Here is a 12,158-nt window from a genome sequence, read left to right as displayed (position 1 = left end):
GACTCTTGAACTCGATATCTCTTTCAGTCTGAGAATCAGAAAATTGGATTTTATTCGCCTACTTGGTGAGTGACTTGAGGATTCTGAAGAATTAGGTATCAGACTATCTGCAATACTAGTTTCCATTACATACTTAAATCAGGACATTTACAATGTCAATTTCTGGGGGTCATCCATGAGTAGCTCAATAATGGCTCTCCGGCATCAGATAATTTTTGAGGTAATTTATCTCTTAAATTCTTAAACCAGATCATTTCAGTTGTTAGTGGCAGTAGGCACCTCTTTTCTATTCTTTCAAGATTAAGTCACACATTAAACTGGTCCATCCACCAAGCTTCTTGTTTTTGTACTTTTATGTCTGCATTCAGCTTATATCTCCTTCAGGAATTGAAACATGCAACTGCTGAAACTTCATGGCTCCAGAATCTTTCTCAACTTTACCGCTGCATTTCAGTTTATCTGTCAAAAACATGGCCTCTGACTGGTATATTCGTGCAAAGACTTATGCAAGTTTTTTATTTTGCCAAGTACCAGATAAAGATCTTGAACATGATAAATGTAAAATACATTCTCTTCCTTTTTTTTTTTTGCACATCTTTTGACACATATAGGAATGCTGGATGCTTAGTTCACAAATCATCAGACCTTTTGTCAATAGTGAAATTACAATTCACTAATCCACAAGAAAATTGGTATTCAAGTTCTTTCTCCATGTGGGCTCTAATTACAGTGAAATGACTAACTAGCTGTGACAATGGTGAAGTCTAAACTGTTTTATGCCTTCTGCATTACTAGCATTTCATGAGTCGACAAATGAAATAATCTGCTCACCAATGCTGTTTTGATGAGTACAAAGTTTGTAAAAGAAAAGGAAAAAGATACACAGACCAGGCACCTTTTGTCCAAGTACATTTACCCTCAACAATATGTTGTAGGAGAAGTTATTGAAGTACAATTATTGCTATTGTGAAGTTGCACTTATACTAGTTTAGTTTTTCATATCTTGTTACAGAAGAAAATCTGGAAAAATTCAACCATCGCTTGCGGAAACGACTGAACCAATGAATTTTAATTCTAGATCGAATTCTTTTGATCTTATTGATGAAATTGTATCTTTTCTTGAGTAGCTTGGATTTGGAGAAGTTTAGCAATTTCCTAACTCCTTTAGGTCCTGCATTAAAAAATAATATTCATCAAGAAGGTTAATTTGAAAAGTGAATATAATAGATAGAAGACATTGATGGGCAAAAACTAAGCAAGACTGCCAGAAAAACCATATAGGACAACGAGTAAATGGTTCATTCAGCCACCAAAAATAGGGCCAAATTTCACATGAAATTAGGCTAGGTGAGGTTTGGGCTTGAGTATTAAATGCAATTTAAAATGGGTAATGTTGTGGCCATTGAATGATGCGCTTGACCCAATAAAGACCTGATATCTCCTAGCTATGAAATGTAAATTTATGATTATTTTACCCACCTTAAATCTTTATAAAAAAGATGGTTTCTATTAGTTAAAATTCTTGTGATATTAGTTAGAATTATTCTTGTTTTCAATACTTAAAATTATGATTTATAATTCACTACTAATACCATTTGTTAGTAAAACATTTCTTTTAAAGAACAAGAAGAACGAAAACCATGAGTCTGGACCAGGGGATGTTGAGCCTACAAGCCTAATATACTTATAGGGTCATTCTTGTGCCTTGATATTTTTAGCCCAAATGGGCAGTTGCCCAGACTAAAAGCTGTGACTTTTTATATGGGCCCATCATTAGCCTAAAAGGCCCAGATGACAGGGCTAAACCCATGTGCTGTTGGTTGTTATACAAGTAGTGCAGTGTAACATTGCAGAACTCTTCATGACTCTTGATTTCATGGCTTATATTATGGCAAACTACAGCTTTCTATTTAAATGATGATTTTCTCTAGTTCTATACTAGCCAACCATACCTCGATTCTTCTTCTTAATATGATGTTCATCTTTTATTCCAGCATTGTACAATACCTGCGAGTTGTCAGGAATAGAGGACTCATTAGATGTCCTTGTTTTTCTTACGAATTTAAGGTTTCAATGAGCTTCAGAAACCAGATTGTATATGGTGAGATAAGAAAATGATGTTAGACATCATTCTGGACTTTGTAAAGAGGCTTGTAGGTGCAATTCAAGTTACCTCAACTAAGCTCTCTAATCGTGTTCTCATCCTTCTTTGAATGAAGCCTCGAGTGCTCTGTTCGAACTTTGTTTTAGCCTCAGCAGGTGAGAGAAGTTCAGTAATCTAGCTAAAGAACATAATCTTGTTCTTACCTTTACATGATATTTCACAAATGCATAAAAGTTAAGTAGGTTCCAAACAGTTTTGTCAAGCCTCTTGCCTTCAACATGACGCCCAGTGATATCTGTGATGTAATCAAGTAAGATCATGTACTAGTATTCTTGTCGCAGAATAAAAGAAGTACAAGGTGTGTAGCTAATACCAAAAGAGACAAATCCTCCATTGGTGCTCAGATCTTCAATGGGCTCTCCTCTCAACTCAGCTGGTGGGATTGGAGACCAGATGCAATGAGGTGCTTTGACAAATGCTTTTGAGCTTCCAATATCCATGAGTTCCTGTGGTTAATGTTTCAAGCTTCTTCAAATATTGTTTACAAAACATGGTTTCAAGAAGAATATTATTCCATCATTGATAAAAGTTTTTGGTTTTACCTGAAAGAAAGCTGTTGCTATGATTACATCTGTATCTTCTTTAAAGCGCATAGGGAATACTGCAGTGATTTTTTCTGGCTGTTAAAAGAAACAATGGTGAGGATGTATACATGAGCTATAGAAGTATTCATTTTTAAAATTGAATATGGAATATGGTCTTTAATTTTCCAATTCTCCGTCATGTTCAATTGCATTTGATAGTCTATTTTTTGCTTCTGCTTTAGATGTCTTTGGTGTTAAATTCATACAATAATCAGTAGAACTTATGAATTTACCTGTTTGATGACAAAGAAAGGTTCCCTTGGGTGATAAATGAGTTTGACTGGTCTGTACATCCCTTGAGAGACTTCTAGTGAATTGACATTCATTAACATATCTTTGAGCTGAGAGCTTAGGATGACACCTTGTACAGAGGAAATGCTTGCAATCATTTTCACCCCACCTGAAAAGCATATGTCATGCAAATTTGATGAGCGCATTTACTTTTATTCATAGAATGAATGTCAATAACTTTATCACATGCGTAGCACTGGCTAGAAGTGAAAAGAGGGTTAAATCATGTACCTACATCATAAGAGGTAGATGTTTTAATAGCCCGTGAGGTGCATTTTTTCCCCCTTTCTTTTGAGTAAGGCGCATGTTTTCCTAATGAACTGATTGCAGCGGTCACCTATTGGATGGTTGGTTGTATCCTCAGGTGAGTCTTTAGGCTACTGAGCACCTCACCACTAACTGAGAGTAGAAGCTGTAAGATGTATTCTTGATTGTGACTAGCCAAATCTCCTCTAGACTTAAAAATGTCTGAATCCGATAGAAGTAAATGAATGGTTTCGGCTAGGTGGAAAACCTAACCAAGAGAGGGGTAACCTTCTCCTTTTCCCCCTCATTTCCAGTACAATATCATTCTATGTGGTCAACTTGTCTTACAGTTTCATTCCTTATCCAAATGTTTGTTCACTAAGTGTTCACAAATCAACATCTTGAAGGTAGCTACATACTTCCTCATGCTCTATCTTTGTTTTAGTTGAAACAGAACAATAAGTTGGATATATGGTAATCCTATTAATTAGCAGAAATCCTAGAAATTCTGCACGACTAATCTAATAGCACGTACATCAAAATTACTTATTCCAACATTTTATATATTTCCACCTCCTATATTTTTGAGTTTTCACTTAGCGTTTGCACATATCACTTGTCTTAGTAGCAGCTCTGCACAGATTGTTTGCTGTTGTCGAAGTATTCCTGGCATGAAATTAGGGGCAGTAGAAAGTCTTGTTCAATCATGTAACTATTGTTTGTATCCTCTTTTAGGCAACCGCTTAGGGAACTTTTTTATGTCTTCATGATGAATAAACAGGTTAGAAACAAATGGCACCAATGACATGGTTGAACTGTATAAGCATTGGCAACGGTTTCAGCACAAGAGGATAGGCCTTCTGTGCAAAGTGCAAACTGCTGGTTTTGGAGACAAATTACTGACCTTTATTGCGTGGAATCCTTGAGTACTTGAGTCTCAATGTCAACTTATATCCTTCTTTTGGAGGTTCAATTATCTCAATGACATCAGGGCTGATTCCCTTCACCATCTCTAATGTATAACGTGGTAGCCCAGATGAGAGAATGAAGTCTTGATACAGGAGTGGCGTTGCTATAGACAAATAGGTGTTATCTGGAATTGATGCAGAAGCCTAAATAACATCAAACAACTGTAAGAATTTTTATTCTGAGATGCAATAATGTGTACATGATCATGCAAAAGTTACACGTTAGCCTGCCTATGAAAGGTTTAATATTTCATTTTAGCATATCATAATATAGGTTTGAGACTAAACCCTAAGTGCTTTAAAGGTCCGAAGATGATATTAAAAAGAACTGTAGGAAGGGGATAGGCTGAAAAGGAAGGGAAATGTTTACGAGAAGAGGGAAAGCAAGGTAATCTAGAACAGCATTAGGTAAAGAATATTACAACAATGCCATATATCTGGAAAACCACCAATGACCTACAAGAACTGAACTTGTGGACATTATTGGTAGAAGATAAGGACAATATACAACACTACTAGGATGACTCTTATGAATTTTTTACTCATGATGTATCTTTAGTAATCAAAGTCTTCACATGCTTTAGATGAAACTAATAAAATGCATCAAACTTTCACAGGTCAATAGACACTGAAACTGAAGAAACCTGAAGACTGTTCATTAACTGTACCTGAACATGATATTCCACTGATCCAAATTCATACAAGTGGTGATCAAACTCCAAGGGCTTTTCAGCTCTGCCTCAAACCAAATATGACCGCTTATCATGAATAAGAACTTTAAAACTTTTGCAACAGAAGATTAAGAAAAGCTCAACTCATTTAATGAGTTAAATTGCATATTGAACTAAGTGGACTGTTGACCTCTGCATTGCTTTCAGTTTCCGACAATAATATCTAAAAAATGTAGTAGAAGCATGCTAAGTAATTTCAGCAATTCTTGGCAGAACAGCATAGTCAGAGGCAGAGAAGCATTGAAGTTTCCCTGACCTGTATAATCTGAGCAGAATCTCCTTCAATGCTGGTGATTCCCTTTGAAAGCATGCCATATTATGTTTTTGTCTGTGTCTAGACATTGTTTTAGGTTTGAAGTTCAACAGAAGTCTACAACATATTTACTTCTACACCTGAACGGTGCATGAGCACTTTTTGAGTAAAACTCAAGTCTTCTGTTGCAATCATGCTTAGCAACCTGTGAAGCAATATACTTTAGCCTATCTTTCACTTCCCTCCCAGACACGTACAACAAATCAAATGCTTCCTGTCAAAGAAACATCAAACCAATCAGTGTCTGAATTGTACTCTTCATCCAATGAATGATCCTCCTAAATTTGCACTATTTAAGCTGCATTTTGTGCACCCCATGTGAGAATCTTCACATATTAGTCGTTGGATCCAAATAAATTATGGTTAGATCATATAATGTAAGCTGCAATGCTTCTGCAAACAAGTGTATAATTTACCTTATCTTTTCATTTCTTTCTACTACAACAAAAATTAAAGAATGGACTGTGGGCTTAACAGGAGGCAATGGTGCCAAAAGTTATTGTATAACTTCTTGTAACTTATCTTGAATTCTTTAACCAAGGTCTCGATGCACATATGATAGCTGAGAATTTTTACTCCTCAGGCACCAATAATTAGTACTTACTAGCAATCTTGTCTCTTTATGCTGATTGGACAAGTGAAAATTTGGGCATAGCTACCCAAGTAGCATAATTTTTTGTTTTTTTCTAGCTTCTACCGACACTGATTAACCATAATGTGTTGGAAGACTAAGCTAAGAAGGCAACTTGATTTGGTTAAACTTTGAAGGAACATATTACCTACTTAGGCATGTGAATATGTGGTTACAACTGAACAATTACCTAACTTAGAAGGCAAAAGAAAGCTCTTTTGTGGTTAGCTTATGTCGATTATTGGTAGAAAGTCTAGATTTCTTTCTCCTTTTTTTTATATTAACTTAGCATATCTTGTAGGTAATAAAATTCATACAAATTTCAGAATGTAGCTCACTTTTGTTTTCATTTGAGTTTGATCTATTGGAAACCAATTGGTTTTGGTTCTTTTTAGTTTTCAACTTGAAAAACAAAAATCCAAGAAGTCTGACATAACTTTTGAGTCTAATTGATGAAATCTATGATTATAATCATCGGCCAACTACACAAGGATATAATGCAAGTAAACAGAGAAATTTCCCGAAAACATTTAAGTAGAAGTTGACAACTAAGGGACACCAACATAGTCGTCTAACCTGCATTATCTAGAAGCACTTTGATTTTATTGAAAGCATCGTGTTTTTTTGACTTTTGAGCCAATTTTTGGACATGGATGCTTTGTATTTGCTGATTCCAAGTGGGCAAGCACATAATTAACAAATACTACACACTTAATCCTAAGATTTCTTGATACCTCCATATCCTTCCCTCCCGCAATTGTTAGACGCATGATTCGATGACTCGTAAATGTGACAGCGAAATAACCCTTCCAAACCAATTAGAGTACCATTCCAAATTGAGAGCTCGTTCTACTTTGGTCAACAACTCGGCATTTGCATAAATTCTTTTCATTCATCTTTTTGCATTCATGAATCGTGGTTGATATGACACTACTACTATGATTTGACTTCCTCAAAATGAATTGCCATTGGGCCATTTGATTGAAAGAACAAAAGACTCCACTAAGTGGAATCTGAAACGATTATCTAATTTTGACATGTACTCGTGTTCTTTTATTTTTCTTGTTCCTTTTTTTAAGATAAACATGGCACTTGTACTCTAATTAGTAAGAGATTTCGGATTCGAACTCTCCCGCTTACAATAAAAAAAAAAACTATGATAGTATAGACTTCCACTCTTAAGAACAAAGGTATAAACATGTGTTTTACATAAAACAGATGGGTTCATCCTTTCATAGTTAATTACATTGAATTAACTAAAATAGACTACAAAAACAGACAAATGGAGAATATTTGGTGTGGGTAATCATTTGCTTTTGTTTTGTATTGAGTTTGCGTGACACTCTTTCTTTCATAAGAGCTTTGCCGATTGCCATTCATGATTGACCTCTGCCATTCCATAGATGAAGGGTTTTGGCTCTCCATATAGAAAGCTATTCAAACTCACCAAAAAGTGATTGCATGAATTGTATTACTAGCAAATTTGTTGCTTACATTGCAAATGACAAGGCAAAAACGATATATCTCAATAAATGGTGGTCAATTATCCCTTATCTAATCCTTGATATCAAGTAATAGTGAACTTTTCACAGATAATACTCCTTGTTAGAGTACATAAATGAAAGGTGGACAAAAAAAAGAAAAAACAAGTCCACTCTGAACTTGTAGTATCGGGCATCCTTGCCAGCCAGGCTTATCTTGTGGTTCTGGTTTTGTGAAGACAATGATGAGAAACAGCAATAATCTAATGTTTTTCGGTTGACCTTACTTCTCCTGGCCCATCGTTTATTTTGAGTTTGTTTAAGAAAATCTATTTTTTTTGGTTGCATAATAAATATACTTTTAATTTTTTTTTATTTTTTAATCATATTTTCATCTCATATACATCATATAACAAAAAAAAAAAATTATAATATTACTTTTTAAAAAAAAAATTCAAATAATCTTCTTTCCAAACAAACTCATATTACCATTCTTTTGGATTTTGCTCCTGTTGCCTATTGTAGCAAATAAATTTATCCTAGGATAAGTTCAGGCTGATGTCGTTTTGGGTTACCAAAAATCTTGAAAATTTCATGCCATGCAGATATTGACCAAGTAGTTTTCTATTTTTCTTCTCATTTTTTCCCTCCTTCGGGTGCACCTGCCTCAGTTGCTTCTGTGCTCAAGTAAACACATGCACCAGATTGTCTTAGACCAAATAATAATAACCATCAGGAACGTATTACTCTGATAAGATAATATATTTATTGTAAATTTTGTACGAAATTATTCTTGAATGTCCCAAAATTGATTGAGATAAGGTTAACAAGATACTCGTGAATGAATATGAGATGGAAACGGTCACAATCTCAATATAGTCAGAAGTGAATACTTGACCAATCGGCTAACCTATGAGACAGTTCCAAATTAAATTAACTAACCAATCATAAAACAGGTGTGACTAAAAGTTCATTTTGCTTCATCTTTCCCTCTTTTTATAGGTGTTCTCATTTAATTCAAGGCATTGCTCAAAAGATCTCAATTTAGATTACATTAATGTTGCTGGCCCCATTGCCCCAACAAAATGGACCCCTTTTTGTGTGTCCTATTCCTTTCACACAGTTGTATCAAATGTATGTAGCACCGTTTTAAAATCTTCCAAGTTTCAACACTAACAAAAGTCGACGCACAAAATCCCCATTGAGAAAACAAACACTTTCTTTCAATTTTGGTCCTTCAGATTCAGGGTTCGGGAAATCTATTGAACAATCCTTATCAATATCTATTATATTTTTGAAAGAAAAAAAAAACCCAGAAATTCTTCTTAATCATTGTAGTAAATCCGGGCAATCTTTTGAGCTGGAAAAAGAATGTCTTCCAATTTTATATGATCTCTTTTTTGGGGTTTGCAAGAACCTTCCTTCATGTTTCTGAATCTGATTGCTTGAATCTTTCATGAGCTGAAAATTCATTCCTTTATTCGTTAGAAATGTGCATTGACTTTATCGGGTCATGCCGATTGTATTGAATTTCCGTAGTTTAGTTGTCAAGATTGCATCTTTATGGTTTAGGATGATAATTTATTGATATTGATGATTGGGTTGAGATGGGTTTTCTTGATTAAAGATTAACAATCAAGTGTTCTTCTTGTTTGTTGTGGTTTTGGATTGGTGGGTTGAGTTGTAAATACTAGGATAGTGAAGCTCATAGCAATGGATAAGAATGGTAAGAGTGATAAAAAGGAGTGTTTAAATGGTGTAGATTCTCAGAATCTTGCACTGAATGGAGGAAAAGATGAGCAAGAGGAATCACAGCTGTTGTTGCCTCCAAATAATGAAGGTGGATTGTCTAAGAAGTCGGGGAAGCCCAGGAGGAAAGTTCAGTGGAATGATAAAAATGGAAATAAGCTTGCAGAAGTCCTGGAATTTCAACCAAGGTAATATTACTTGTTTTCGATTTTTTTGAGTTATAGATGCTCAAATTGTGGTCAAAGTCTGGAATTTGTAGTTTCAGTTGCATTAAAGGATTCAGGTGAAGTGGATAATTGATTTTCTAACTGTGAGCTTTGGTTTGATTATCTATCTTATTAGTTGGTTTCTGCTTGATACATTGATACTGAATTTTATCATAATTTAGTTAGTCGCGTTTAGAGGATCCATGTCATTGAGATTTTGATGGGTGATCCATTAAGTGATTGCTTTAGGAAGATCTATGAGGTAACATATTTAGGATCATAACTGGATATTGGATTGTTAAATTGCAAATAACAGTGGGATGAACTGAGATGTGTGTTGCAGAATGGTGTCAGTTATATATGCCGAGGAGATCCTGATAGATTGGTTTAATATGTGCCATATAAATCGTGTTACATTTCCAATTCTCGTGATGGTTGATTCCTGGTTATGAGCTCTGTGTTGATGCTTGAATTCTGTTTGGAGATAAGTGACTAAATAGGGCGAATCTTGTTAACTTTTTTGGACCGGTCCCAATACCAAGCTTGATTTTTTTCTTTTGCAGTGAAATCCCAAGATCTGGTTTACTCTACAATGTGTTTCCTGTGCTTTTTTCGTTGACATAGGCCCTGACAATTCCTTCCCTAACAAAACAACCAATTCTCTGCTTCATGGAAAACAAAAACGACTAGGATCAGGAAATTATTCATTGGAGCTATATTCTTAAATATCAAATTTGTCCTTGTAATGGTTTATCTGTATTGGGAACATAAAGCTGGTAGCCTTCGTCAGATATGATGGGCATTAGGAGGTTGATGTCATTCTGACTGCATGTTTTCTGCAGAAGTAGTGATATATTTGGAGCACCATTGTCTGGTGGAGACAAAAGCGGACACCAATGCTCTCTAAATCTGGTAGAGACAAAAACTGTGAGATGCTAAAATATGACATACGTAGTGAGTGAATGTCCATGACTCTCAATGGCAATTTAGTTGATTGAATTACATTCAAGTGATTGCAGCCAACTTCTTGCCTACTATATCGTGCTTTCAAATGCCAATACTTGCCTTATTTAGGTGATCTAGTTGCATTCTATAGGATCTAAATTGTAAGAGTTGACTTGCCATTAGATGAGTTGATGCATCTGCATAATGTCATTCAGATTGTCAGTGTATTGTGGAGACACACTGGTTGTTTAGCATTGGCATTTCAAAATCAAGTATGATCTTGTCATCATTCCAACAGTACTATCTTCTGAATAGGCATCCCGTAATTGTCTCATTTTGTTTTGCATTCTTTATCAATATATTGTCCCTTCCTCTGAGAATCTTAGATTGACATTATGCTTGCAAGATCAAGGAATATGTCCTCCATTGTATCGTATCTATAATACTTCTACAGGAGATTGCTGTTATATCTTAATTCCTTGGTCCTTGGGATCCTTTTCTTCTTCTTTAACTGGCTTTCAGATTTTACTTTTCCAAGTTGGATTATGAGAGAATGAAAGGAAAGGGGAATCTGGAAAATTTTTGGACAAGCAGGGGATTTTGAGAGGGATGCTTAGCCTTGAAGATTTAAGTTTCACAAGTAAATGTGCTGGAGAATTGTTTTATTTAGCCAATCTAGTTCGGGGACCTTGCCTGGAATTAACTTTTTCCTGGGACATGAATGTGACGGCTGCTGCTAAGAAATTTCTTTTGGCATGACTGTGGGTGCCCATCAGCACTAACTTTTAGTGTAGGAGAATAGCTTTCCAGGCACCAAGTTGCTTTATAGGAATCTTCAGTGTTATGGGTTCTGACATCCATGGTTCTGGCACAAGTTACATCACATATTTTGCACTTAAATTTGTTGGGGTTGCCATGTTTTCAATGCCTTACAGCAGGATATGCACTTAATCATGAGCCCATTGAACATCTAGGCAACCTTTATGTCTTGACATAAACAAGTGTAACGAATCATTGCTTTATTTAGTGCATAATAAACTTTGGCACTCTACCCTTACTGAAAATAGCAACCGGAATACACGTGTGTAACCTTGATTTCACCCAAAAAAAGTTTGCACCTCTTTCCATATTGAGATAGATTTACCGTACTGAGGAATGCATGTTGGCATTTGACAATTCCCTGTGAATTGGTTTCCAGACTTGTTCAACAGACGGTGGCTATATTACTTAATAAACTGAAGTTGTTCTGATGTAATTTCTTGTTTTTCTTACAGTGATGTGAGTGAGTCTGATGATGATGAGTCAGATACCTGCTTCTGTAGGATAATGTAGTATCTTCGTGAGATTTTGCTGGACAATCATGGATTGCGCCCGACTCAGATTGTGAAATTTGGGTAGAGTGCTGACAATTCAATTCACATGGAGCCGAGTGTGAAATGATTTCAACATCATTGAAGCTTCAGACTATTGGATTTCATGAAAATGATGGTCTTTACCATGTAGCAAATTGGTTTCACCTGCTGGAGGTGTGCAGCAACTAGCAATATTCGTCTGTTAGATAGAGAGTAGATTAAGAAGTTCATGATTTGGCTTCCGTATGACCTATAATAGCCTTATCACCCCATCCCTGTGTCCTGGTCATCTGCCGGAGATTACAAGCTTCCAGTGTAATTGACTTGATAGATTGCAGACGAAAACAGAAAAAAGAAAAAAATAGGAGAGACCAGAATTTGTTCTCTGGTGGATTCTCATACTAGTGATATTTGTTTGATAATGCAGCAATAATTGCTCTACTTTTTTGTCAATTTCTTTCTTCTATTTCCTAAATAAAGATTTCCTTGTGCAACTG

The 12,158-nt window shown here is 35.5% G+C and overlaps 2 protein-coding genes and 1 long non-coding RNA gene across 3 annotated transcripts; 2 read left to right on the top strand and 1 right to left on the bottom strand.

The window, feature by feature from the left end:
* Positions 1 to 814: 814 nt before the first annotated feature.
* On the bottom strand, positions 815 to 5,374 carry LOC113736204 (actin-related protein 2/3 complex subunit 2B). Its single transcript, XM_027263061.2, has 10 exons — positions 5,241 to 5,374; positions 4,922 to 4,988; positions 4,190 to 4,397; positions 2,982 to 3,148; positions 2,707 to 2,784; positions 2,478 to 2,610; positions 2,308 to 2,399; positions 2,174 to 2,230; positions 1,953 to 2,007; positions 815 to 1,171 (listed from the first exon to the last, which is right to left on the bottom strand). Exons 1-10 carry the CDS (start codon positions 5,324 to 5,326, stop codon positions 984 to 986), a joined length of 1,131 nt encoding a protein of 376 aa, XP_027118862.1. The 5' UTR covers positions 5,327 to 5,374; the 3' UTR covers positions 815 to 983.
* Positions 2,448 to 4,478, top strand: LOC113736205 (uncharacterized). Its single transcript, XR_003459661.2, has 2 exons — positions 2,448 to 2,567; positions 4,067 to 4,478. It is a non-coding gene; the product is annotated as an uncharacterized lncRNA (long non-coding RNA).
* A 3,059-nt stretch (positions 5,375 to 8,433) lies between the features above and the next one.
* LOC113736203 (uncharacterized) lies at positions 8,434 to 12,114 on the top strand. The gene is made up of 2 exons (XM_027263060.2): positions 8,434 to 9,346; positions 11,584 to 12,114. Exons 1-2 carry the CDS (start codon positions 9,123 to 9,125, stop codon positions 11,639 to 11,641), a joined length of 282 nt encoding a protein of 93 aa, XP_027118861.1. The 5' UTR covers positions 8,434 to 9,122; the 3' UTR covers positions 11,642 to 12,114.
* The last annotated feature ends 44 nt before the right edge of the window (positions 12,115 to 12,158 follow it).

Source organism: Coffea arabica, chromosome 3e (assembly GCF_036785885.1).
Source record: "Coffea arabica cultivar ET-39 chromosome 3e, Coffea Arabica ET-39 HiFi, whole genome shotgun sequence".
Classification (NCBI taxonomy): Eukaryota; Viridiplantae; Streptophyta; class Magnoliopsida; order Gentianales; family Rubiaceae; genus Coffea; species Coffea arabica.
The sequence above is the reverse complement of the archived record's forward strand: the minus strand, read 5'-3'. Positions and strand labels throughout refer to the sequence as shown.

Excerpts from the sequence above, each read along its gene's own strand:
- LOC113736203 (XM_027263060.2), top strand. The coding sequence starts at position 9,123 with ATGGATAAGAATGGTAAGAGTGATAAAAAGGAGTGTTTAAATGGTGTA. Across the intron at positions 9,347-11,583 it reads GTCCTGGAATTTCAACCAAG|TGATGTGAGTGAGTCTGATG; the intron begins GTAATATTACTT and ends TTTTTCTTACAG.
- LOC113736204 (XM_027263061.2), bottom strand. The coding sequence starts at position 5,326 with ATGTCTAGACACAGACAAAAACATAATATGGCATGCTTTCAAAGGGAA. Across the intron at positions 4,989-5,240 it reads ATTCTGCTCAGATTATACAG|AGCTGAAAAGCCCTTGGAGT; the intron begins GTCAGGGAAACT and ends GGTTTGAGGCAG. Across the intron at positions 2,611-2,706 it reads TAGCAACAGCTTTCTTTCAG|GAACTCATGGATATTGGAAG; the intron begins GTAAAACCAAAA and ends CATTAACCACAG.